At 47.8% G+C, this 27,827-nt stretch overlaps 1 protein-coding gene across 4 annotated transcripts; it reads right to left on the bottom strand.

The window, feature by feature from the left end:
* Positions 1–174: 174 nt before the first annotated feature.
* On the bottom strand, positions 175–20,644 carry SCN3B (sodium voltage-gated channel beta subunit 3). 4 transcript variants are annotated; one of them, XM_038380512.2, is made up of 7 exons: positions 20,466–20,644; positions 19,729–19,923; positions 9,493–9,656; positions 6,913–7,138; positions 5,397–5,535; positions 4,510–4,605; positions 175–3,290 (listed from the first exon to the last, which is right to left on the bottom strand). In XM_038380512.2, the coding sequence occupies exons 2-6, from the start codon at positions 19,781–19,783 to the stop codon at positions 4,542–4,544; spliced, it is 648 nt and encodes a 215-aa protein (XP_038236440.1). In that variant the 5' UTR covers positions 19,784–19,923; positions 20,466–20,644; the 3' UTR covers positions 175–3,290; positions 4,510–4,541. The 4 variants fall into 4 exon arrangements, with proteins under 4 accessions (XP_038236440.1, XP_038236439.1, XP_038236436.2 ...); XM_038380511.2 differs by having other exon boundaries at positions 19,729–20,548; XM_038380508.2 differs by lacking the exon at positions 20,466–20,644 and having other exon boundaries at positions 6,808–7,138; positions 19,729–20,239.
* Positions 20,645–27,827: the final 7,183 nt, after the last annotated feature.

The raw sequence follows: 27,827 nt of genomic DNA, 5'->3' as shown, positions 1-27,827 counted from the left end.
GTTTGTGCCACATCTGTATCATTCCTCGAGATGGGTTGGGAGCCCACATGTCTCCCTCCTCCTTTAAACACTTAACAAAACAAACATAGAAGCACCAACCTGCACTCTTGCTACTGTACACTAATGGCACTTCTGCAATGTTACTGGCAGGTTGCAATGCATTTCCCCCCCCCCCCACGGCTCACACCTCAAAAACTCCATGGCCAAAGAGTGCTGCTACATTCCTGATCTATCTTTCCCCACACAAGGGCATGGATCCTGCAACCCTGATTCAGGTGAGTAATCCTTACTCTTTCAAATAATCCTGTTTGAGTAAGGAGTGATTCACATCAACAAGAGTGGGTTGTACGATCATCCCTAAGGTGGGCGCTTTCCCCTCTGAGTAATAACTCTAAACTGGGAGGGAGAGATACAGGTCAAGACTCACCTCTGTCTTGTTGAATGGTCTGTGGTGGCAACACAAACTCTGGGGCTGGACCACATGCAGAAGGAACAGCAGTTGTGTTTTGAGACATTGTCTGGCTAACTGTGTTTGGCTCTGTAACTGTAATAAACTTTGCGCTGTGCGCAAGGTGTGATAAGATACTTACTTGCTAGGAAACTAGGAATTATAAAGGCTACACAGCCAAATCTCAATGTAAAGTAGCTAGAACAATGGAAAATACATTATGAATAAAAAAAATTGAACAAATGACAGTGACTTTTGAGTTGAGTGCTTTTTTTAAATTGTCCTACCTAATTCTAAGTCTCTTATTTCCATATACACAGAGGGGTCTTTCCTGATGCCGGGGGGGGGGGGGGGGGGGGGAAGAGAGAAGAGAATCATGCTCCCAGAAGACACATCTTTAATTGTGCTGTGAGGCAATACCATCTCATTCCTGCCACCCCCCTTCAATCGGAAGTCCTAATACAGCTTTCCCAACAAACAGGTTTCCCCTATCTAAAAATACCAAAGGTAGCAATGTCCATCTATAGGAGCACTTCACAAATTACAGGGTAAGACGCACAAAAAAGCATCTGGTTAGTTTAGAAAATCAGAAAGGGGTGGAGACTAAAACATGGCCTTTCATTTACTCTAAGGGGGCTGTCAAGGAGCTTTAACAACTGACTAGGTTAAGTGACTCGCCTAAACTCCCACTGCACAGGGAGTGTCACCGTCAAGCATGGAATCCTGGAGTCATGATGTGCTTCCTCTGCTCTAGCTTCTACTGTTATAGATTGAGGGTTAGTATTCCTCCCATAGTATTTTAGGCTGAATAAAATGGCCTAGAGAAAAAAAAAATACTTCCAACCACCTAAATAAGAGGGTTCTTCCTCCATTTTAAAACACTGGGTTCTAAGAAGCTAGTGCCCAGCCTAAGGCATTGCCGATAGAGCATACTTAATCTATAGATGGGCACAAGATGCAAGCCTGGGTGGGAACTGGTGTCAGACACCCTGTGAATCAGGTCTGTTTGGAACTGGGTTTTAAATTTACAAAAAATCAGGGTATCCTGCAGCTCCTGATCCTAGTTGGGTGTCTGAACAACCATCACCTAGAATTCTGGTTTGAGCCTGTCTAACTTTAAAAATCAGAGCAATTATACTCTGCAATTTATGCAGAATAAAGCAGAGGAATTCCATATGCAGAAAGCATGCCAGACTCAGTGAGTGCTTTATCTATTTAGGAGCAAACAGTGTAACAGATTCATCTTAACTCTTGCAAGCTGTATGAAGAGTCATTGCAGCAGGGGATATGCATGCTAGGAACAAAAGCTCCATTTCCTGAAAAGTGTCATTCAGCAGCATCTCACCCTCATGCTACTTCTACATATAGACAAATGCTCCCCCCCCCAATAATCTCAGATTCTAAGACTACTGCTTCTCTGAATGGGCAAGCACAATTTAATAAAGCCAAAAACCCCCACCTTGCTACTGTATCTGCAATTGTTTATAAGTGAAACTTAAAATTTAAAAAGAGCATTGCTCTGCAATAGATAGACTAACACTGAGTATTCAGCATTGTGAATAATTACACAAGAAATAATGCATTAAGGGCTAAAGGAGAAAATCACAGTTTGCCTCTAGGTGGTGCAACTATCCAACCATGACTTTCAATTAGTTATAAAAAGTTCCAAAAAATTCCAAAGCTGCCTCATTTTCCCATTTGGGAATAAGCAGTCGTTTCATTTGCTTGCTTACCTAACCCAGACACTCTCTCTCTCTCTCCTCCCTTCAGGGAATCCGGCCTTTAACTTTCTTCCTGAAATTGGCAAAGTGTCCTCAAATGGGAGTACTGTCTCCCAGGGCTGCTCTCCTCGGGTTGTTGCAAGACACACAGTAGATAGTTCGCTTATCATGGAAATAACCGGTCTCAACTAGTTAACAGAGCAAGTTGAAGAGAGACAGTTAGAACTGACAAACAGTTGCCAAATGAAACAAACATCACTTCTTGGAATTGTTGCAGTTTATAGCACAGAATCCTAAATTAGCAGTGGTACAGCCTGAGGGCATGGCTATTGAGGTTTAGCATGCAGCAAGCTGGACCTTGAATCTACATCACATTAGCTTGCCCCTTGCTAACTGGCTGTGTAAATCCTGCCACCATGGGCTAAATGTTCTGTAGGTCAAAGCACACTATGGAACTTGTACTATGCAGGAGCAGGGGTGTGCACAGCAAGCTTGTGTATGTAGATTGCTGCCCACTAATTCTCTGCATGCGGAGTGCCATTGTACATTTTTCACAGCTCTAAGTTGCTTTGAGCCTTCTGCTTCTCCATATCCTTGTCCTAGATTTGCAACAGCAGCCTACAGTCCAGGGCAGCATGGAGAGCAAGCATTTGAATGAGAGATAGCAAGCATTGGGGTGGAGCAGGATTATATTTTTAAATTAATATATATATTTTTAATTAAAGTGTTCAGGCTTTATCAAAAGGTTGATCACAATGCTAAAATGATCTTGCTGATGGCCATGTGTGTCAGGGTAATGACATACCTAAGTACTACATTGTCAAATTAGCATATTTTGCTAAGGAATATGGTGAGGGTAATAAATACTAGTATTTACAAGGCCATTCAATGAATGGGGGCAAAACTTAGGAAGGAGCAGTGCCACCTGCACCCCAACCCCCTTTGCTCAGCATGCTTCAAAGGAGAATCCTTTAGCAAATGGAGTCATGAAGCCAAAGTCAAGGCTGTGCAATGTCCAAGGCAAATGGAAGAGAGTTCACACTTTCCCTTATTTCTTCCTGGTGCCGTAGAGTTCTCCCAAACCTGGCTGGAGTGACTTGGTCCTTCCAACTTCAGAGTTCCTGCAAGGAACAGAAGCCCACCCCCCAACTTGTGATTAATGCTTCCTTATCAGAGGCCTGGTCTTGTGAACCATGATAACGGAGGTTACTTCTGCTCACAGTACTTAAGAGTCTGAACAGATAGCTGCATTGTTAAAAATGCAACAATGCATACAGTCAAACACAGATGGGGCTTAGAGTTCTAAACTTTTCCTCTGAGTCCTATGTCTGAAAATAGGAATAATGCAGCATCTTTTGGAAATAGCAAAGGGGAGCAATGTTTACAAAACACTTCTGAAATAGCAACTGTTTTGTTTTTGTTTTAATTGGGGAGAGATGGTCAGGGTAGCATAAACCACACCCAAAGAGCAACCAGAGCCAGACCTCAGTTCCCTGGTGACCTAGGATGCATTAGAAGAATACTGCTGTCCATAGTCCAGGCAAAGGAAGAATGGTTCAGCACTAGTGTGGGATTCTGGATTAACTAGCTGAAATGTGGAGATTGTTATTGACAAATTGGCTTTTTCTGACTGAGAATCCAAAGCTTTACCAACATTTCCCAGCAAATTGGAGATCCCTGAAAATTTTGCTTCAGAAACACCAAGATACAGTGTTCATGAAAGGAGATGCAAAAAAATTGTCAAGAATGCCAATTTCTCTTAGAGATCCCAAGGCTCCCACAGAGCAGGGAGCTTGTCAAGCCCCTGAGAGGCCCAGCTTCAGCTATGTTTCACTGGAAAATTACTAAGCAGCTCTACAGTGGAGACTGGGTTCAATTCCCTGCCTTACTATAGGCTTGAGCAAGTCTTTCTACCTCAGTTTCCCAATCTGTAACATGGAGCCCTGCCCTGCTTCACAGGGGCATGCGAGGAGAACTATATTAGGGCCCAGCTACTGCGGGGCACATCAGTGTCTATTGATGCATATATTCCTGGCAGAACAAGGCTAGGGCAAAGCCATGTCTTTTGCTATTAAGATTTTAAAAATAATCTTAATCCACACATAAGATATACATGGGTAACTGCTTCAAGGGCCACAGTGGAAGTTTGACACAAAACAAGCCTGGGATACATAGCTTCCCACCCCTCATTTTTCCAAGCCTTTTGTCAGGATGACATAACCCTCCCATTTTATTGCACCTCTCCCCAGTGGTTTTAGCGTGTCCCACAAGTCAGGGAGCAGAATCAGCCACGTGCACAATGCACTAGCCACACCCTTGTTTTATATCAAGTTTGTGTACCTTATTGCAGGTCATGGCCCATCTACCCTTGGCTACTCCTCCACGGGCACAGTGCAGTTTTCCTTGTTTTCCGAAGGAATGGCGAGGTAGTCAGTCCTACAGATCGAAAGAGAATGCTCACCACAGGTAAAGAGAGCCCTGGGTGGGTGCTAGCTGCAAGCAGAAGCTGTATTGCTTCAGTGGTAGCACCTGTTGAGAGTTGTCGTCCTTTGAACTTCCTGATTTTGAGGCACTGAACACCTATAACATGTTAGCCCTTAACTGCCCTTGGCCACATAAAGTGCAGGGTGATGCTCACTGCGGAGAATACCCCTTCCAAAAGAGTTTTTGGTGTGCTCCTTCCTCAAGGGCAGGTGTGGAGTTTGACCCAAGATAAAGTTGTAGGAATATTTTCTCCCTACTCCCACTGCACACAAAGGGCCTTGTTATCTGACATACATATGGAGGAGGGAAAAGTACAGTGTAGAAATAGTGGAACCACCCCCAGGTGTGTCACACTGGAACGGTCTTTGCCTCAGTCTTTAAAAACCTGTGTGTGAGGCTTATGATCATGAGTTAGGCATAGTGCAGGTAGGTCCTGAGAAAGTCTCCCCTTCCCCTTCTGACAAGGTGCCTTACAATACCCCAGTTATGCACAGCTTGGCCAACATGCCTTCATGCTGAGTTGTAACACTGTTCCTTGCTAACCTAGTCTAGCCTCTCTCAGGAGAGGCTCAATCCTGCTACCTTTCACAAAGATTCTGAGATGTGGCAACAGAAAATACAAGATCGAAGTGCTTTTAATGGTGGCCAGATCCCCTAGTGAACCCTCTGTCCCACACCCTAGGTTTTTCTGCTGCGTGTGTGACGCTCGCTCAGATATGGAGGTCTGTAGGATTTTTACTTACGCATTTTCCTGGACAGTCTCCTCTGCTTTGGAGACCTTCCTGTAGCAATAGACCATTTCTATCAGCAGCCACAAGGTGAGGAAAATCAGGAGAATATACATCATAATTTCAGATATGACCGATGTAAAATCTTCTCCAGCTGTTGGGGAAACAATTAAAATAGGTCACTGATCTCTGAGATTCCATTCTGTATTGCACCATCCTCTAAGAATCAGCCCTCTACAGTTTTCAGCAAGACAGAGTTACCTGCAAGAATGAGCAACAGAAGATACAGGGACTGTCTGCTTAAGCACCTCTCTTATTGGAACTAAGGCCAGCAGGCTGAGTCTGCTGCAGTAAATGGGGGCAGGGTCTCAACTGCCATTTGAATGAATAGCTCTGAAGCAGCTTAGGAAGCTGTAGCTAAATGAAGACAGAGCCTGCCAATATAGCTGCATGTCACTTTGAACTGCAGCATCTGAGCAGAGGTCTTCTGCTCCTATCCCCAAACCAGCTGCCAGAAGTGGAGGAAGAATCGCAATCTGGTCTGAGAAGGGCAGGTTTTGGATATGGGGAGACTTCCATCAGCTGTTTCACCCTGCATGCTCATGGAAATAAAATATACATGTGCTCAAGCTTGCCACTAATTCCAATTACGTTCTGCTCAGAACACACATGGGTGCATGCACACCCCAGTTTTAACCAATCTTATCCTGGATGCTGATTTGTTTTCATGGTGCTCTATTTTTCTAATCCCTGATGCGTTGCTAGATGTTCTGCACAGTAATGAGGCAACCACTAGAAATTACAGAATTAAGACGCTTTTAATGGTGGCCAAGAAACAGCAGAACTTGGAGGGGAGAAGGGAAAGAGATTCACAATGAGGACAGATATGGGGTGGAAATCCTGGCCCACCGAAGTCAGTGACACCACTCCTACTGCAGTAGAGTACGGCCAGCATTTTAGTGATTGAGGGGGCAATGCATGTGAAGAAAAGAGAAATGCACAGTTGGAGGCAGGAAAGAAACAGATGGAGATGGAGAGAGATCACACAGTGGGGGAGGGAGGGAAAGAAGGGGTGGAGGGAAGCCATCACCAGTTCGTCAATCGCACTGCTGCTTCTCCCTGCTAGAACTGAGAGCCACTATGGAGTAGTGTGTGCACTGAGCTGGACCACAGGAAGCCCATTGCACTCCCTGCTTTGGGCAGCATTTTCTCTGGTTGTTCCCCTGCCCTGGACCTGCTGGGGAGCCCAGCTTGTTTTAACACCTTTTAGCACACATTTTGAGCTCCACAACTGGGAATACAGCCAGCACAATAGGTGCTGGGTTTCATATCCAAGCCTGTGTCAGTTGTGTTGTAGGAAAGCGTGGCTGGGGAAACAGAAGTATTTGCAAGTGACCTATTAGTTGGCAACTTCCCCACCCCTCACCAGGAATACCACTGAAAAGAGCATTGTGTGGTTTGCTATAGACTTGGTACTTGGCATGGTAGGTCACACCCAACGATTCAAGGCATTTCCACCAGTCCTCCATACCCTCCTCAACCACAGTGAGATGGATCAATCTGGAGCTTGTGAAGAGTGGGTGATGAATCTCAAAGTCAAACTCCCGGGTGACATTACAGGTGTAGATCCCCGAATCATTCAAGGTCACATTTAATACAGTGATGGACACGTCCTGCATGTCTTTGCTCCCGTTCCACTGTAGTCGGCCACTGAAGCGACTTGGAAATTCATGTTGTACTTTTCTGTATTCATAGATCTGTAGAGAAATGGGGGCCGGGGGGGAAGGGGGAAAAACGTCAGTCACCTATCCATTTGTTGGGTGCATCCTACTCCCCACCCTGGGATTCCCCTCTAGCTAGGGGCAGTTCCCAACTATCAGATGGTTAGAGTTTCTCTCCCTGAAGCATCAGGCGTTAATACTTCTATAGTGCTCTTCATCTGGAGATCTCAAAACACTATACAAAGAGGGCAAAAGGAATTATGTCCATTATACAGGTGGGGGAAAGGAGGCACCAATAGGCAAAGTGACTTGTCCAAGATCAAAGCAGGTCAGAGGCAGGAATGGAACCCTTATCTCCCAGGCTAGTGCTTAATCCATTGGATCATGCTACCATGTTACATACAAACAAGTGTTGATAAGCGCTGGAAATTGTAGTCCAAACAAAGGTGTTGCAAGAGAAAACGAAGTGTGGTATGATAAACATAATGACTTCTTTACACAGCCATGGGCATTGGAGGCCTTATTTTCACCTTGCCCTGAACTGGGCCTCCCTTTCTGCACTCCCAGCTTTATGAGTGCAAGTTGTTCTGCACTTCAAGTCATTTTGAGGACTTGGTGTATCCATAGAGCAGGTACTTGTGTGTCTAAATGTCCTGACTTGTGCCCACAAATAATTGTGGATGCAAAACTACTATTTGCGCCCACAAGAAAGGGGGCAAGTGTTTACAAATCAGATTCACCTCCTCTACTGACAGGCATATGGACTACCTATTAGAAGCACATACGAGAAGCACTGTGCAGTGCTTTAGGAGGTTGGTGACCCTCTTGTGAGTCCCTAATGGACAACAGTCTATGCCATTAAAACACCCCGAGTCACTCATTTGTGCGCTCGGCAGGTAAGCCAATTCTGAATTCCCCTCATTTTTCAAAGAGGTCCCTCCAGGTCAGAGCCCAAAACAGAAGGGACGTATTTGGAACTCACTATGCCACTAGCTTGGTTTTCTGGATGAAACAGACTAATTCTTCATATGCACATATGAAAATATGCAAGAGCTGCATATATTCAGCCCTCAGGACTAAAAAAAAATAAGTTGCTTCTTTTCCAGGATATCCACATCCATCTATTTTAACTTATTTAGAAGGAGAGAGAGTTTCATCATCCTCCCAGACAGAATTCAAAGGAGCACACAGAGATTGTCTAACCATGCTTCTTGAATCAGATGGAGTAACTTTGATAAGGATGTCACTGTGCCATCATCATTAAAAGGGCAGGTGACAGAGCTATGTAGCGCTAAAGCCTGATCTCGGTGAATTCAATGGCTATAACTCCATGGACTTCAATGGGACAAGGTTTGCTTATAGAGAACAATCGTTTGGCATGAAGGCGAGATCTCAAGGTTAAATTCCAAGATCAGGAATTAGGACTCCTAGGGTCTATTCCTGGTTCTGACATGGCTTTCATAAGCCTCAAAATTTATATCTAGACGATTCAGCCAGCTAACTGGCAAATCACAGAAGGTAACAAGTTGAGGCAGTCCATCCTCCAATCTAACCATGCATGCCCCACCCCTGTTTTGCTGTCTGTAGAGCTACCCCAAAGTCAGATTGTGAAACTTGAGCAAAGACAAATTACTGTCTTGTGGCTGTTTCTCTGGCAGTCTCAGTCAGCAGCCTGTCTAGGCTTTCCTAATCTAGGATCTGGGGGAAACATGGCCGCTGCCTTCTCCTGTAATTAGGGTAAAGCAAAACAAAAATTAGGCAAAATGCACAATGTAGCACTCTGCGTGCCACTGACCAACTATAACTTTGGGCAAGTCAGTTCACATTTCAGTGCCTGTTTCCCCCTCACCCTTCAGCTGCCTTGTCTATTTAGGCTGTAAATTCTTTGGGAAAGGGCCTGTATCTTACTAGGTATATGTACAGCACCTTGCACAATGTGGTCTTGAACTCAGCTGGGCCTTCTGAGTGCTGCAGCATGACAAATAATCAACTCAATGTATGGATCAGTGATGTTAGGAGGAGACCATTACAAGAATGTGTGTAAAGTGCTTTGATATCTCTGGGTGAGAAGTGCCGTATAAATGAAGCCACTGTAGGGCAAGGGTGGGGTTAAATAATTTAAGGAGCATTGTCATCTTCAGTATTGTGTGAGGGGCCTCTGGACATTTCAGTCTTCCTCAAATCAAACTTCAGATGTGACACACAGATATAACCCAAATTACACTTGCTTTTTTTATTTTCCTTGTGTGACCTTCACTAAAAACCATACTACAGAAACAAAGTTAATGTTCTCCCAGGCCTTTTTACCTCCCTGCCCCTATACCTTCCCTGGGGATTTCCCCCACACTAGGGGCTATGGTAGCATGAGTTAGGTTAGCAAATATACATACCAGCTCATCTTTCCCCCCTTCAGTCTTGTAGAACCATTCCACCACAGTGCTTGCAGAAGCCTCTTCTCTTTTCATGCAGGAGATACAGAGCAGCTTCATGTGAGTTCCTTGGACAGCCTCCGTCTCTGATGGCACTTCCACACAGACTGGAGAACAGACACCAACTGAAGACCATGGGGACAGAATAGCAGCAGATGGAGAGAGACACCCGGAGAGAGAGAGAGAAAAAAAACAAATGATTTGTTATTCAGGTCTCTTATTAGGGACACTATGCCAAGATAGACAATGTTCATATGGTAGGTCCTGCACTTTTCTTGTGGGGATGGGCTAAGACACCACCCCTTGCCCCTGCTCTTGGGTGCCAAGAGCCCCCCCAGTGGCCCAGAAAGGTGATAGAGAAGAAAAGCAGGAGAGGGGTCTGCTCCTCACCCCAGCCCCTCTCAACCCCTGCAGGTTTCTTACCCTCATCCCCTTTAGGTAGGGATACCCTTGCTCCTTAGACACTGGGAAGAGGGCCTCCCTTGCTTCAGTGTTCTAGTCGCCATGCCCTGCCCTGCCCTGCCCCACCCCCATCCTATTATCCTCCTTTGACTGCCTGAAGCATGGGGTTTTATTAGGTTCCTGACAGGGCCTTAATTGACAACAGGTGTTCCAATTAACCTGTAGCAACCCTCCCTAGTCTATACAGAAACATGCCTTAATTAGCCTAGGGCTTATATATTTCCCCTCAAACACTCTACCACTGCTCTCTGGCACTCCTGTATCACACATATAATAAACCTCAGTGGAAAATCCTCTGATTTATTCCTACTGCTCATGGACAATGGATAAAAGTCTAAACTGGCAAGTTGTACAAACCTTCCTTCTCCAAGCTGAACTATATAAGTACATAATAATTAACATGTGATTGCTGCAGGCAAATTCTTCTCAGCAGCAGCTGCTTTGCCACATTTTAAGTCTTTTTTAGAGTAATTAATGCTCCTTTAGAGACAAAGCAACCTAATATATTCTCCCCCACCCACTAACACTTGAGCATGTAGAAAATGCTGTTACAGCATTTACTGAATTCTGTATTAGGACAACCTCTGAATCCAGCCTCTAGGAACAATTGTGCACTAAGTGAATCAGTATGAACATTTCAGGGTGATGATGTGTCCAAATCTGACAATTAGAGTTCGCTAGGCTCAACTCTTCCAGTTTTGTGGTTGTGTCATTTTTATTTCAGCGTAAGAGGCTTGGAGTCGGGCAGAATTGGCATCTGGGTAAACTACAGATTCATAGGTGTGTATGCTAGCCAAAAAGGCTTTCAATTAGGTCAACACAAAAATTGGCAGGTGTAAAATATTTCCCTCTGTAACAAGACAGAATGCTCTTCTGTGCAGCTAGGCACTACAGATGCCTACTCATCAAATGCTGCTATGACATAATGTAAACCCATGCTGCCCTGGCACGGGCAATATCATCTGTACTGTCTGCTTTGTATATGATCATATATGTCTTCATTCTATCAAGATACTGACTGACTGTTACCTTCATCCTCTTTCCTATTCATAGGGTCTGGGCTTGCCTTTTGCAGCTGATCCACCTTAATTAAATATTATTTGGGCTGACAAAAACCTGCACCTCCCTCCGTAGTCCTGTGGTTAGGCTATTCACCTAGATTATGAGAGCCATGGGTTTAAATTCCCCACGGTGATGGAGGACTGCAAAGAGCCTTATCTCCAACAACCCAGGTGCATGCCCTAGTTTCTGCTGTAGAGTGATGGGGTGCCTCCTTGCTTTTGCTTGTAGCTTGAAGTTGTTCCGCATTAATTAAATATTGCTTGGGCAAAAGCAAAGACATCACTCCCTCTAGAGTGCAGGGGTTTGGTTATGTTCTTGGGCTGTGGAAGAGGCAGGTTCACATCTGCTGTCTATCTGCCTTAAGAAGGGCTGTGGATAGATATTGAATGCAGCCTTGTGGGTGTGCCTGGGTCTTTGGGGGATAGCAATGGGGGGGCACTCCATAACTCTTGGCTGTGGAAGCTGTTCCACATACATGAAATATTATTTCGGCCAGCAGCTCAATAAGGCTTCCTCTGTAGTCCAGTGATTAGGTGATGAGCCTGTGGTGCCGGAGATGTGAGTTTGAATCTTGCCTGGTGTGTGTGTATATCCCTGGACCTTTCTGTAATAGTAAAGGGGTTCCCTTCTTGCCTGTTGAAGCTGTTCCACTTTAGTTAAATATGCTTTGAGCCAGTCTCACAGCTACTCTCACTCTCTAGTCCAGTGGTTAGGATACTCGCCTGGGTTGTAGGAGATCCTGGTTCAAATCCCCCAGCTGTCTGTTCAGCAGAGATTTGCACAGGGATTTCCTGCCTCCTAGGCGACCGTCCTTTAGGGTGGGCCATCCTTGTCCGAACCCCCTCTCTTTCTTAAGAGGCCGTTGTCTTCTTGGGACGGAGAGGGGATTCGGACAGGGATCGCTCGCCAGTGACTCTCCCCAGGAGGTGGCGGCCCCCAGTTCACACCCCTCAAAAGAGCAGGGGAGTGCCCTGGGGTCTGCCACAACCTGGGCGTGTATCCTGATCACGGTGGACAAGAGTGAGAGGGAGGTTTTACCATTTTGGGGCATGTCCTGTTGAATTAAAAAAGCAAGAGGCTCTGTGGCAGGCCTCTTGCTTAGGTAGGAGGGGGCTGCTCTCAGCCAGCAGCAGCCCTCCTGTCCTGCAGAGCGGGGATGTGAACCAGGGTCTCCCGCAATCCAAGCGAGCACCCTAACCCCTGTACCATAGAGGGACTTAAGAGCTTCGGTCGCCCCGGTTAATATAGAGTTAAAATGGAAGGCTTGAGCAATAAGAGATTGAGGCACCCCCTGGCATCTCACTCGGCACCCAGGGGAGTTGAAGCGGGAGCACGCACACAGCAGGTGAACACCTTACCCCCCGTACCATAGAGGAACATGAGAGCTTACCTCGTCCCAGTTAATATATAGTTAAAGTGGAAGGCTTGAGCAATAAGAGATTGAGACACCCAACCGTTATCAACCAACACCGTAGGGATTTGAACTAGGGTCACCCACAATCCAAGCGAGCACCCTAACCCCTGTACTGCAGAGGGACTTGAAAGCTTAGCTTGCCCCGGTTAATATATAGTTAAAGTGGAAGGCTTGAGCAATAAGAAATTGAGACATCCAACCCTTCTCAACCAACACAGCAGGGATTTGAACCAGCATCACCCACAATCCAAGCGAGCACCCTAACCCCCGTACTGTAGAGGGACTTGAGAGCTTACCTCACCCCGGTTAATATATAGTTAAAGTGGAACACTTGCGAGGCAAGAGATCAAGGTCCCAACCCTTCTCAACAAACAGAAAGGGGGTTTGAACCAGCAGCTCACTGGTTTCAGGGACAAGCAGCCAACCCACAGGGCCACCAAGAGAGTCACGGAGAAGCACTGGCCCAATTCTCATGTAATAGTTATTGAAAGGGGCCCACTTGAAACAGAAAAGACAGAGGGAGAGCCCACATCCCACTAGCCAGGCACTTAGGCGGAAAGATAAGTGCTCAGCTCACTTCTCTTCAAGAAGAAATGGGATAGGAACCACCAACCTCCCACATGCTGGGCACACCCTCCAACCACTAGACTACCCAGACCTGCTTGTTCTGTGTTTGGCCCAATGAATATATAACCAAAGTGACCCTCCTTCCACAGAAAAGACTGAGAGAGCCCCCACATAGGAAAACCTCCTAGCCCAGCACTTAGGACATTCACCTGAGAGGCAGGAGATCAAGGTTCAAATCCCTTCTCAGCAAGAAGAAAGGGGCTTTGAACCCCCACCTCCCATATGCTGGGCAAACACCACACCCACCAGACTACAGTGGGCTGTTGGGTGGGCTGCTGGCCCCATGAATATGTCATGTAAGTGGAACAGCTTCCGCAGAATAAAAGGCACAGGGGCCCAAGCGCCCTGGGAGAATCCCTCTTAGTCCAGAAACTGGATACTCACTTGCGAGCAGGGAGATGGCTGGTTAAGTCCTTCCTCAGCAAGCTGGGGGAGGAGTTGAACCGGCATCACCCACACGCTGGGTAAGTGCCCAAACCACTGGACTACAGAGGGATTCATGCGGCAAGGCTGGCCAGTTACCACTTAATGAAAGTGGCACAGCCCCGACAAGCTACAACAAGCAAGTCTCCTCAGGCGGTCCTTTACTTCAGTATTGGGGCTCACGCTGGAGAGAATGCAGAGCCCTCTTCAACTCCCTGCTCATCAGGCGGGGAGAAGGAAATTGACCCAGAGTCTTCCCCTCCCAACCTCTGCTTGCCAGCCACGGCTAGGAACCCCTCAGGTGACTTACGTGCCTAACCCATTTAGTGTGAGTTGGTTAGGGACGAGCCGAACGCTCCACAAAACAGCCCAGGGGAAGGAGGCAGAGGTCCCCCGTGTAAGTTTTAACCTCGTGGTTAGGGGGCCTTGCCTGTGATGGAGGTTGGGGGGAGGGGAGTGTGCTTCAGGGTCAGCTGGGAAAAGGGACAGTTAAGGTTGGATCTGATAGAGGGCTAGCCAGTCATGACTGGGGTGGAGAACGTGAATCGGGACGTGTTATGTACCCCTTCACGCAATGCAAGAACCGGGGGGGGGTCACCCGCTGACATGAGCAGGCAGCAGATTTAGCCCAAACCAAAGGCAGGACTTCTCCCCGCCATGCATGGTCAGGCTGTGGAACTTGTTGCCAGTGGATGTGGGGTGGGCCAAAGCTGTAAGTGGATTCAAAAAAAGACCGAGAAAGTGCATGGTGAATGGGTCCATCCGTGGCTATTAGCCAAGACGGTCAGTGATGCAGCCCTGTGGTCCTGGCATCCTTCGCCCACTGACTGCCAGCTGCTGGGAGGGGGGCCCGACGGGACAGATCACTTGATAATTGGCCTTTTCTGTTCACTGCCTTTGAAGCAGCCGGCATTGGCCGCTCTGGGAAGGCAGGAGAGTGGGCTAGCTGGGCCGTGGATCTGATGCATTATGGCCATTCACGTTCTTAACTCTCCCCGCTGCCTGATGAGCCCAAAGGATTTGCCAAGGGCTCACCTACGGCCCGGGTGAGTGCCCTAATCATTGGGTCCTGGGCTACAGCGATGGGAGCACCCGCAGTTGAAGCTGTTACTCTTTAATGACAGGTGGCTGGGAGTAGTTAAAGGCAGTGGCTCCCTCTCTGATCCCGTGGTTAGGCTTCACAGAGGGACTATGAGGATGGCTCGTTCAAATCCCCCTTCTCCTGGTTGGGAGGGCTTTCTTACAGCCCATCTATGGTCTGTGGTTCCACGGCTCTAACGATGCAGGGGTCTTGTGCGCCCTTCCTCTTGCTCGTGAAGCTGTTCAACTTTAATGAACTATTATTTGTGTCAGCCGCCCCAGCACCTTCCTGTGTAGTCCAGGGATTAGGCTACTGGGTTGGCTTGTGGCCGCTGTGAATTCAAATCCTCTTTGCCTGTTGCAAGGGCCTCTGAAAGGATCTCCCCAGCCGTTCTGGGGTGGGCAGGTCCCGTGCTTTTGGCCCGCAGAAGGTGTTCCACATTCATTATCTATCGTTTGGGCAAAGCCAGAGCCATCCCTCCTTCCCTGGTCCAGTGGTTGGGTCGTGCGTGTGGGATGTGGGTGCTGTGTGTTCGATTCCCCTGCCCTCTCCCTCTGTGGATGCTAAGAAGGGCTTGAGAGCAGTCTCTAATGCGGGCCTGGTGGGTGTTCCCTGCTTTTGGGGTTCTGCATTGGGGGCTGCCTCCCTCTTGCCTGTGGAAGCTGTTCCACTTTAATTAAATGGTTGTCGGGCCTCAGGCCACCATGGTTCCCTCCATAGGCTGATGGTTAGCCTGTGTGCCTGGGATGGGGGGAGCTGTGGGTTCAAATCTCCCCCGGTGCGCGTGCTCTTCTCTTTCTTGGGTAACGTTGGGGGTGCCTTCCTTCTTGCCTTTCAAAGCTGTTCCGCTTTAATTAAATGGTATGTGGCCCTCCTCCCGACACAGCACCCGCTGTGGGCTGGTGGTCACGCTATGTGCCTGGGGTGCCGGAGATGGTGGGTTCGAACCTCGCCGTATGTGTCCCCCTGGACCTTCCTGTATTAGCGAGGGGGTTGCCTGCCTTCTTCTTGCCTGTTGAAGCTGGTTCACTTTAGTTAAATGGGCTCTGGGCCGGCCTCCCGCCTACCCTCACTCTCTAGTCCAGTGGTTAGGATACTCGCCTGGGTTGTAGGAGATCCTGGTTCAAATCCCCCAGCTGTCTGTTCAGCAGGGATTTGCACAGGGATTTCCTGCCTCCTAGGCGACCGTCCTTTAGGGTGGGCCATCCTTGTCCGAACCCCCTCTCTTTCTTAAGAGGCCGTTGTCTTCTTGGGACGGAGAGGGGATTCGGACAGGGATCGCTCGCCAGTGACTCTCCCCAGGAGGTGGCGGCCCCCAGTTCACACCCCTCAAAAGAGCAGGGGAGTGCCCTGGGGTCTGCCACAACCTGGGCGTGTATCCTGATCACGGTGGACAAGAGTGAGAGGGGGGTTTTACCGTTTTGGGGCATGTCCTGTTGAATTAAAAAAGCAAGAGGCCCTGTGGCAGGCCTCTTGCTCAGGTAGGAGGGGGTGGCTCTCAGCCAGCAGCAGCCCTCCTGTCCTGCAGAGCGGGGATGTGAACCAGGGTCTCCCGCAATCCAAGCGAGCACCCTAACCCCCGTACCATAGAGGGACTTGAGAGGTTTGGTGGCCCCGGTTAATATAGAGTTAAAATGGAAGGCTTGAGCAATAAGAGATTGAGACACCCAACCATTCTCAACCAACACCGTGGGGATTTGAACTAGGGTCACCCACAATCCAAGCAAGCACCCTAACCCCCGTACCGTAGAGGGACTTAAACGCTTAGCTTGCCCCGGTTAATATATAGTTAAAGTGGAAGGCTTGAGCAATAAGAGATTGAGACACCCACCCCTTCTCAACCAACACAGTGGGGATTTGAACCAGGGTCACCCACAATCTAAGCGAGCATCCTAACCCCCATACCATAGAGGGACTTGAGAGCTTAGCTTGCCCCGGTTAATATATAATTGAAGTGGAAGGCTTGAGCAGTAAGAGATTGAGACATCCACCCCTTCTCAACCAACATAATGGGGATTTGAACCAGGGTCACCCAAAATCCAATCCAAGCGAGCACCCTAACCCCCGTACTGTAGAGGGACTTGAGAGCTTACCTCACCCCGGTTAATATATAGTTAAAGTGGAAAACTTGCGAGGCAAGAGATCAAGGTCCCAACCCTTCTCAACAAACAGAAAGGAGGTTTGCACCAGCAGCTCACTGGTTTCAGGGACAAACAGCCAACCCACAGGGCCACCAAGAGAGTCACGGAGAAGTACTGGCCCAATTCTCATGTAATAGTTACTGAAAGGGGCCCACTTGCAACAGAAAAGACAGAGGGAGAGCCCACATCCTCTGGCCCACATCCACCTCCTAGCCAGGCACTTAGGCCCTTCGGTGGAAAGATAAGTGCTCAGCTCACTTCTCTTCAAGAAGAAATGGGATAGGAACCACCAACCTCCCACATGCTGGGCACACCCTTCAACCACTAGACTACCCAGACCTGCTTGTTCTGTGTTTTTGACTCAATTAGTTTGTCTTTTCTGTTGAAGGAGGGTCACTTTCATTACAGAGAGTCCCCACATAGGAAAACCTCCTAGCCCAGCACTTAGGCCATTCACCTGAGAGGCAGGAGATCAAGGTTCAAATACCTGTCTCAACAAGAAAAAAGGAGCTTTGAACCCCAACCACTCACACGCTGAGTGCACACCCCAACCACTAGCCTACACAGGGCAGTTTGGTGAGTTTGTGGCCCCATGAACATAGAATGTAAGTGGAACAGCTTCAGTAGAAAAAAAGTGAGGCAACCCACAGAACACCTATGAATCCAGCAGCTGGATATTCACATTCAACATGCTATTCAAGTCCCTCCTCAGCAAGCTGGGGGAAAAGTTGAACTAGCACCATCCACGCACTGGGTAAGTACCCAAACCCTGGACTGCAGAGGGATTCATGCGGCAAGGCTGGCCAGTTACCACTTAATGAAAGTGGCACAGCCCCGACAAGCTACAACAAGCAAGTCTCCTCAGGCGGTCCTTTACTTCAGTATTGGGGCTCACGCTGGAGAGAATGCAGAGCCCTCTTCAACTCCCCGGCACTCATCAGGCGGGGAGAAGGAAATTGACCCAGCGTCTTCCCCTCCCAGGTACCGCCCTCTGCTTGCCAGCCACGGCCATGAACCCCTCAGGTGACTTAGGAGCCTAACCCATTTAGTGTGAGCTGGTTAGGGACCGGCTGAACGCTCCACAAAACAGCCCAGGGAGAAGGCGGCAGAGTTCCCCCATGTAACTTTTAACCTTTGTGGTCAGGGGCCTCGCCTGTGATGTGGAGGGAGGGGGGCCCTGCTTCATGTTCAGCTTGGAAATGAGACAGTTAAGCTTGGCTATGATAGAGGTCTGTACAATCACGAATGCAGTGGAGAAAGTGAATAAGGATGTGTTATTTGCCCCTTCACACCATGCACCAGGCATCACCCACTGAAATTAGTAGGTTTCAGAGTAGCAGCCGTGTTAGTCTGTATTCGCAAAAAGAAAAGGAGTACTTGTGGCACCTTAGAGACTAACAAATTTATTAGAGCATAAGCTTTCGTGAGCTACAGCTCACTTCATCGATGAAGTGAGCTGTAGCTCACGAAAGCTTATGCTCTAATAAATTTGTTAGTCTCTAAGGTGCCACAAGTACTCCTTTTCTTTTTGTGAAATTAGTAGGCAACAGGTTTAAAACAAACCAAACACAATACTTCTTCATGCAATGCACAGTCAGCCTGTGGAAGTGGTTGCCAATTGATATGGGGTAGGCCAAAACTGCAAGTGGGTTCAAAAAAGGAATTAGAAAGTTTGTGGTGAATGGGTCCATCAGTGGCTATTAGCCAACATGGTCAGAGATGCAGCCCCGTGCTCTGGACATCCTTAAGCTCTTGCCAGATGCTGGGAGTGACCGACAGAGGACGGATCGTTTGATAATTGCCCTCTTCTATTCATTGCCTTGGAATCATCTGGTATTGGCCAGACGTCGGAAGACACGATACTGGGCTAGATGCATCATTGGTCTGATCCAGTATGGCCGTTCTTATGTTCTTAATTTCCCCCTCTGACTGATGAGGAGAAGGGATTTGAAAAGGGCTCACCTACCGCCCGGGTGAGCGCCCTAATCATTGGGTCCTGGGCTACAGTGATGGGGGCACCCTCTGGGTTGCCTCTTGAAGCCATACCACTTTAATTAAATATTATTTCAGCCAGATAACGGGTGAGACTCCCTCTCTAGGCTAGCTTCTTAGGTGGGCCGTGAAAAGTTATTGGTTCAAATCCCCTTTCATAGAATCATAGGGTTAGAAATGACTGCAAGGGTCAAACCTTTCTGCCTGCTAAAAGCGTGGCGGGGGGGTTTGAAGAGTGATCTGTTGCAGCCCATATGTGTGCCCCAATTATATAGATATAGCTTCATTAAGCCAGGATTTCAATACTGTGTTGCTCTAGGGTAAACATTGGGACTAGCATGACTAGTTCCCACTGGTAATTTCCCATTCAGACTGTTGACAGCACCATTGGCCTAAGCACTCGTGGGAAAATCCAAAGAACATGTTGGACATTTCTTGGCACCAATGAGACATTTCCAAAAAATACCGAAAAAACAGTATAGCCACATTTGTAAAAGCAGCAACAACCAACCCTCTAGCTTTCATAAATACATTGAAATAATTGCAATAAAAATTCTCTGATTTCATAAGTAAATTGAAATAATTGCAACAAAAATTCTCTTTGATTTACATGAAGCACACATCAATCCATACGGTCTGCATGCTTTACGTTTACGTGCTTTCAGCCCTCAGGAACAACTCAATGTTAAATCAACATATATAGTATTTGAAAACAAGAGTAAAGAAGAATAAGTAAAGCGCACACAATCACTATAGAAAAACACGGTTTCTGTGATAAGGCCACTTAATTATACCCTAATTGATGCAGTTAACTTAATATCAATGCCATTTCCTTCTCTCTGTCAACCGAACTAAAAGCCTCTGTTAAGGCTGGATTTTATTTGAGCCCGCGTGAGAGGCGGCTCTCTGGGAGAAGCATGTCTTTAGAGAAACAGCCAAGCTCAGAGTTGCTTGGAGGAACCCGAGCCAACCCCACAAAGAATGGAGGCACCTACCCCATATAACCAACAGGACTGAAGAGAGACAGGAACCCGCTGCCAGAGCAGCCATGATTCCCAGCGGGGGAATGGGTCTCAGGCTGGATAAAGGCTCTTTCCAAAAAGGATCCTTCGCCTGTGCCCAGTGCAACAGGAAATCAGGCTGCCAGCCGATCCGTGCTTGTCTGCTGTGACCGCTCCGCCGGGATCAAGCTAGGGACACGGGGAGGCGGGTGTGGGAGCAGGGAGCTCAGTGTGATTTTAAGATGCCGTCTTCGTGGGGCGAGAAATCCATGCAAGAAGCTGGCGGGAGCCCCAAAGGGGGCTGGCGTCAGCACCACGGACAGGTCTCCCGGCGGCCGGATCGCTACCCCCCGCACCGAGCGAACCCCTGGACAGCCCCGCTCCGGAGGCGCTGGGCAGCCTGCTCCCTGCCGGGGTCGGCGGCCGTGGCTGAGAGCGGCGCTCCCTGGAGCGGGAGGCTCCGCGCTCCGCACCCGCGGCCGTGCGCTGCGTGCCGGAGGGACCGCCAGGGCCGGGGTGGGGGGGCCCCCTTCCCAAATCAGATCCGCCCCGGAGCCGGCGGGGGCCGGGCCGCGCCCCGGGGCTGGGATCCGCCGGCTGGAGGCGCGACGTTCCCCGCCTCCCCCGCCCCGAGCCCGAGCGGGCACCTCCCTGCCTCTCCCAGCCCCAGAGACAGACCCGCCGGCAGGCAGCAGCTCCCCGGGAGAGCCCAGTATCTGCGGCGGCTTTACCTGCCCTGCGCTCCCGCCCGCCCCAGCATCCTTCTAGGCAAAGCGAGGCCTCCCTCCAGACTAACGCTAAGGCCAAAGCTTCCCAGCTAATAGCTAGGGCGCATCCCCGCTCCTCGCTCCCTGCAGCTCCACCCGATCGGAGCAGCGAGGCCCCTCTTCTGGAACAAGCCCAAGCGCTCAGCCCGCTGCATAAGCGCGTCTGCTCGCTCCGCAAGTCACCCCGCCGGGGTTGTGCTGCAGCCGGCGCTCGGGTCTCATCTCCGGCCACCGCCAACAGAGCGGCAAGAACTTGGCGCTTGCACGTCGCACCACGGGCCGTTGGTTTGATCGGCTGGGACGTTTCCCTTGCCTGGGGCTTTTCACCGCGTGCTCCAGGGTCAGCCGAAAGATGAGGCGCTTTGCATTTATTCTTCCCCGTCTGCACTTACATGGCAGCTGTGCGAGGAGAGCTGGAGATGGGAGCCTCAGCCGTGCCAGCCCCAAAATAAAGCCGGGGGGAGGAGAGTGGAGATATTTATCCACTGGCAGGACACAGGACGTCCTCTGCCTGTGAGGAGCTTAATACTAGCGTTTGGAAGGCTTTGAAGGTCATTAATGTAACAGGAGGAAATAGTGGAAAATCCTCTCTTCTCATGTGTCAGCCTGTTCCCCAGCAGTTAATGCCAACAGCCGGCTGGGCTCTCTGCTCTTGGAGGGGAGCCACAACACCTACAACATATTCCTCCAACTCTGAAGGGCACCCACGGTCACAGCTGAGCAGATCTGGGAAAAGCGGATGCTCATTAAATGCTCCCTCTCCCTCTTTCTTTTTTAGTTTCCCTTTTTTTTTCTTCTTGGAAGAGGCAGGATAGGAAGCAGCTGCTCCTCTGGCAGCAGGATGAGAAGCATGGTCCTTTTAATGAATCCTACTGCACCCAGAATAATAGGCGTAGTTTGATTTCTGTGTGGGGAGGCAGCTCCAGTCAGGCCAACAAGGCCACATGTGGATGTGGGGGAAATTCCACAACTGCCCAAAGTTCCACCCTGCCTCCCTCTGCCCATGCCCAGAACAGAAGGGCAGAAGGGTAATTTCCAGTCACTGAAATCTAAAATGACAGGTATTGGGGGCATATCAGTTGAAATCAGGTTGGACATCTCTTATAATCACCCAGAAGGATTCCCCCCAAAACACTATAAACATTGGCCCTGATTTAAGAAGCTATAGTTTGGAGTTCATCTCCACTCTCTCAAATGCAGCTGCCACAGAGATGGAACAGAGCATAACCAAACCCACTACACCACAAGCGTAGCAATGGAATTGTAAAAGTTCATAAAAGGGCAATAAAAATGATTAGGAGTATGGAATGGCTGCCATATGAGGAGAGATTAATAAGACTGGGACTTTTCAGCTTGAAAATTAATAGGCAGTAGGTTTAAAACAAACAAAAGAAAGTATTTTTTCCACACAACTCACAGTCAACCTGTGGAACTCCTTGCCAGAGGATGTTGTGAAGGCCAAGACTATAACAGGGTTAAAAAAAGAACTAGATACATTCATGGAGGATAGGTCCATCAGTGGCTATTGACCAGAATGGGCAAGGATGGGTGTCCATAGCCTCTGCTTGCCAGAAACTGGGAATGGGCAACAGGGGATGGATCACTTGATGATGACATGTTCTATTCATTCCCTCTGAAGCACATGGCATTGGCCACTGTCGGAAGACAGGATGCTGGGCTAGATGGACCTTTGGTCTGAGCCAGTATGGCCGTTCTTATGTTCTGATGTACAGAGTAATAAGACTGCCTGACTCAAATGCACCTGCAGGGAGAAATTTAGGTTGGCAAAATGCGCTTAGCATGTAAGTGTTGTTTTTTCACCCCTCTCTCATCTTACATTGTGGTTGGGGGCTCGGCATGGAAGTGTGTGGAGGTGGGTATCATTTTTATAGATTTGCTTTTGCTAAACATGAATGAGGAAAAAGGAGTTTTGCCGTTTTTCTACATATGGTCTGATCAAGTTTCACTCTGTAGGAAATTCTTCATTACCCACCTACAATCACACCACTGTTGAGAGAGAAGATACCTCTAACTCATGCAATTTATCTCAGATTCTAGTTCTCCAATGATCTCTAGGCATGCTGCATTTCTACAGAATAATAATACATAGTAATCATTATCCATGAACAACAACAATAATAATTTCTATCAAAGTAGCATACCAGAGTCCTCAATTAGGATCATACCCCTGTTGTGCTAGACAATATCCCAAAATATAGAAAGAGCTTGTAATCTAATCATGTATGGTGAGTCACATGATGCCCTGTGCTCAAGTAGTGAGGGATAAGAAGTCATTGTGTTGTTCCCAGATAAGAGGTTCCTTCTAACCCATTCTCTCACCCCAAGGAAGCCCTTCTCCAGTTTAATGACACTTGAAGACTGAACAAGGCTCAGTGGGAGGACAATACCTAGCCAGTAAGACCTGGGGGCCCCAGAGCACAAGGTAAGACACAATCCATCACACTGAGCATTAAGCCATCTACTCGGCTCCCTCAGTGCCCGGGTGCACACTGCAGGCACAATAACTAAGGGCACCTCTACATCGGAAATTTCCTGGAATAGCTATTCCAGTTTAACTCTTGATGTGAACGCTCTTCTTCTGGAATAATTCAGGCTAACCTAACCCAGAAAAAAACAGAATAAAAGCATTTATATGGAGAGTTAATCTGGAGTTAATCAACTCTACTTTAAATCAAGAATCATTTCCCCATGTAGATGAGCCCAAAATAAAGACACAGGATTAGAAGCCAGACATTGCCGTTCTCCTAGAGATATACAGGATTTGACTCCAGTTCACCTGCCACAGTCAAAATTATGCCTAGTGGATGGATGCTGCTTTGTAGGGCTTTTCATAGACATTCAGAAGCTATTGAATAATGTTCCTGGCTGTCTTGTCTGACAGCCACGTGTTTGAAGAAGTGCAGTGGAATTAACATCGGTTCTCAGCAAGCCAGGTGCGCGGCTGGAAAAAAACAAGTCCCTACAAAACACAGGCCGCTTGGAATAGCCGAGCAGTATTTCATGTGCGATAGCTGCTCTAATTGCAGCTGCCTTACAGAAGCCGGACAGTGAAAGAAAGGAGGCCTGCCTGAGAATGTGTGATTAAAAGGAAGCAGAGGATCAATAGTGCTGATTCAGTTAGCAGCCACTAATTGGCTGTGCACTTTCCTGTTCCTTAGTATGGTCCCTCCATTGGGCACCAGACCTAGATACATCTTCCTGGGAGGAAGTTTCTTCTGAATGAAGCCCTCTGTCAACACTAACCCTGGATTTGCCAGCCTGGAAGGGTGAGGGTGCAGAAAGCAGAAACACACGTCTCGCTGGACTTACTGGTATATGGTCAGCATCAAAGACACATTAAATAGTAATCATGTGTGGTACCCCAACCACTGTCTTTTTCAGGCTTAAAGCACTTTGCAGTTATTAACTAATTAAGCCTCTGAAGATCCTTCTGAGGTTGGTGTCTTACCCCAGATCTACAGATGGGGAAACTGAAGTGCAGAGAGGCAAAGTGGCTTCCCTGAAGGAAACAGGTGGCAGAGCTGGGAACAGAACCTAACATGAAAATCCCTGGACCAAATGGGCAAATGGAGACTGAATTCCCCTGCCCAGCTTTGAGGGTGGTGGTTCCTCTAGACTTCCAGTAGGTAAGATCCCTTCCTCCTTGCTCGGTCCATGATATGGACTCATCTTCTTGGGCCTACTGGGGACTTTTTCTTAAGTCCTCACTTGTGTTTAACCTCATGGGACAGAGAGAATAAACACCTCCCTCACGCCAACTAGAACAGCTCTGCCACAACTGAAGGGTGGTTCCATTTCTGCTACACCTAGTTTTCGTCTGCTTGTTCGGGTTTGCCAAGAAAGAGCCAGAGAATACACACACCTGAACACAAGCATGGCCCCTCCTCACCTGCATACGCACACAGAGTAAATGAAGGACGCTGGGGCAGGTGCGGGTGCACCCCCTAAGGGTGCTCTGCAACGGGCAAACCCTCCTGTTTGCTTTCAGACCTCTGGTGGGGACTCGCGCATAGACGGAATATAAATGTTGAATGCTACCAAAAGCAGCACCACGTACCGTGTCGGGGTTGCTATGGCAACCCACCCAGATACTGCAACACAGGAAGAAAGATGGAAGCTTTTGTGTCAGCATATTAAGGTCAGGAGATAACAATACATTCAGCTTAGCTGCCCCCCCAGCAAAGTCCCTTCTTCGTAATGCCCCTTGGGCCAGGATATGAAAGGAGCAGTGCAAAGCCTGCATGGCTTGCTACTGTGTAATGTCTGTCCAAGCAATGCTCCCTCACCCTCACAACAATCACATTAATTTGCTTAGACTGAACTGTTATCCTCATTCGGCGGACAAACATCAGAAGGCTCCTTCCCTGAACGGCTACTCCTGGCTGCCAGGAGACAACACAGACCCAAACCTGTCACCAACTGCTCACAGTCAATCATTCCAACATCAAGGCCACTGGAACAGCGCAATGGCAAATAGCAAGAGGCGATGGCAGTGCTATCTCCTGACGTGTAATTAATGCTGGGGAGAATGATCTAGAAGGAAGAGGATCAGATCCCCCATGTACACACATACACCACTGCTGTTAGAGAGGAGTCTATAATTGGGATGAAAGCAGGAAGGCTCTATAGAAATGGAATAGGGCCAATGAGCGTTATTTTCAAAAGCTAAAGGATTTAATAGAGAATGGCATCCTTTCTAGGGTCTTTTAAAAGCATAATATAGGATTCTATAGCAGGGATTTAATTCTCCAGTAGTTTCTGTAGGACGATTTGAAGTTTAAATTAAATCTATAGGTTTTTTTCATTCACAAGGTTTTAGATGCCTTCTCCACACCCAGCCAAAGCTACATCCCCACCACACACCCTCCTATATACAGGGCTGCACTGTATTCTCCATGCATGTACATATAACGAAGCCTACACCTCCATCACAAGTAAGTGCCACTGCACAGTGCTATTTCTGCATTCTCCATGCACACACAGCTATAGCGCCATCTCTATTAAATCCATGTACACCACCCTGTACTAGCTTTCTCTGTGCTCTCCATATAAGTACATATACCCTGGTTTTTCTCTCCCGCACATTTGCTCATCTCTGCACGGGGTGTATCTGCATATTCTGTACATCTATCCACCCAGGGCTCTCTCTCCATCACATACAGCTACAAACTATACAGGGCTTCACCAGCATTCTCCACATGCATTTATATACCCTGGACTCCATCTCCATACTCAACACTAAGCTAACTGCATTTTCCAGACACGAACACACCCAGGACTACCCTCCAACACACAGAGATTCTGCGTGTCTCAGTTCTTGATACACTCCCTGAGCAGCACCCTGATTGTAGATTATGCTGCCTTACTTTGCAGACCAGCCAGCTCTACAGGAACATCCAACTAGTGTCATCCCTTTAAAGCCAGCTGGTCCTTTTTAAAATGCAGAATACTTGCTTTCTGGATCTCTTAGGATGAATAAGGAAAAGTGCCTGTGCCATCCTTGCCTGCTAGAGGAAACACAGCCCCAGGGCTGCATCCATTCACAGCTGGCACTGAGCACTGTTTTGTTTTCAGGACTGAATCTACTTAGGGCTGGATATTGTACAATCCTCCCCTATGTGAGCAACAGGAAACTTTTCTGGCAAACAACAGTCCATCCGTACTGTGTGGCTTTAACAATGTTCATAATGGCACTCCCTTGTGATAAAGGGATCCCCGAACTTAGAAAAGAATCACACACAGCTAAGGATGATCGTGGTTCAGCTTTTCAAATCAGTCTGGTGGATTTAGACACATTAAAATGGAAAATGAATTTATATCCTCAAGGACTGCTTTGAAAATCTTCACCCATTTGTCTGGAACAGAAGCTTTCTCAATGACATTCAGGAAATCATCTCATTCCAGCACCTCTGATAGCATCCAGTGGCTTTCACCTGAATTGCTGCTTTACACTATTACCCAGGCCAGCGTCTTTTACCATCTGTGGCACCTCGCTTGCAAGTGCATTATGTTTCATGTTGCTTCATGTAGGAAGGTGCCACCCTGAAAAATAGCAAGACCTGGTATTGCCCTAGAAAGGTTGTAGGCATCATTCTCCAGGACACAAAAGCTGCCAAGAGCAAAGGTGCACTCATGCATGTCAGTGAGACCTCAGAAGCCCTAAATACAATCAGCAATCTAATAAGCTGGTACCTTCCACAGGGATATGCAAAGGGCAGGTCAGTTATGATCATGTAAGGTTAACATCTTTCAGGCCTCTCATCTCTTCATTTACCCTTTGATAGTGGATGACAATCTATTAGCATGTCAGAGCTCTATGCACATTCATTCATACTTGCTCATTTGATTTTTGTGCTATTACTATTGGAGAAAAACACCAATGAATCAACTGCTTCAAAAATTATTTTAGCAGCACAGGGTCTGTATTTCCATACAAAAAAGCTTGGTCAGCAATAGTTGAATATTCCTTACCTTGCACTGGATGGGGCATATGGGATGTTGCATACTTTCTTTAGTTGTGTACAATGAGAGAATTTTTTTGCAGATCCCAAAGAATTGATGCATACCTCATGAAACTCATTCACAAGAGTCTGAAAGCGTCACTGGTCAATCACATGTAGGATTGGTTCATCCTGAGTAAGTCTGGTTGCAGTTCTATCTGCTGTCTCACAGGGCACTCCTGGGAAGGAGGAATTTATCTTCCATCTGAAAGGATAAATATATAGAACATCAGACAGGATGCAAGAGCTTATTTGCAGCGAGCAAATGTTTCCTTCTGCAAACCAGGAAAACCTCTGGGACAAATTCACAGGTCATACATAAGGTAGTGTAAATTACATATCATTCATGAGTTTAAGGGAGTCTAAATTGTGTAGTTTACAGAACAAAAGGCATGGAATAGAAAGAGGTACAGGAGGGATAAGTTAAAGTACCCCCTCCCTACACTTTACCCTACATGTTCTTATGGCCCATATTGACATGTAATTATGCCATCTTAGACCCCTTTATGTTTTCTTTTGCTCACTTAGGGCCTGATCTTGCTCTCACTGTAGCTGACAGGAGCTTTGCAGGAACACAGGATGGGATTTAAAAAAAAAAAGCGAGTTATATGTGCCTAACACTCACTGATTTTCAATGGGAGCTGGATATCTAACTCTCTTAGGCTCCTGTGATGGGGCGCACTTGCCCCACATTGGACAGGAAAGGGTTAACCCTACTTTGTGGGCTGAGGAAGCCACGCCCCCTCAACTCTACTGGGCATGCACCAGTATAAAAGGGAGCAGCTCAACTCAGTTAGACCTGATT

Source organism: Dermochelys coriacea, chromosome 22 (assembly GCF_009764565.3).
Source record: "Dermochelys coriacea isolate rDerCor1 chromosome 22, rDerCor1.pri.v4, whole genome shotgun sequence".
NCBI classification, from domain to species: domain Eukaryota; kingdom Metazoa; phylum Chordata; order Testudines; family Dermochelyidae; genus Dermochelys; species Dermochelys coriacea.
The sequence above is the reverse complement of the archived record's forward strand: the minus strand, read 5'-3'. Positions and strand labels throughout refer to the sequence as shown.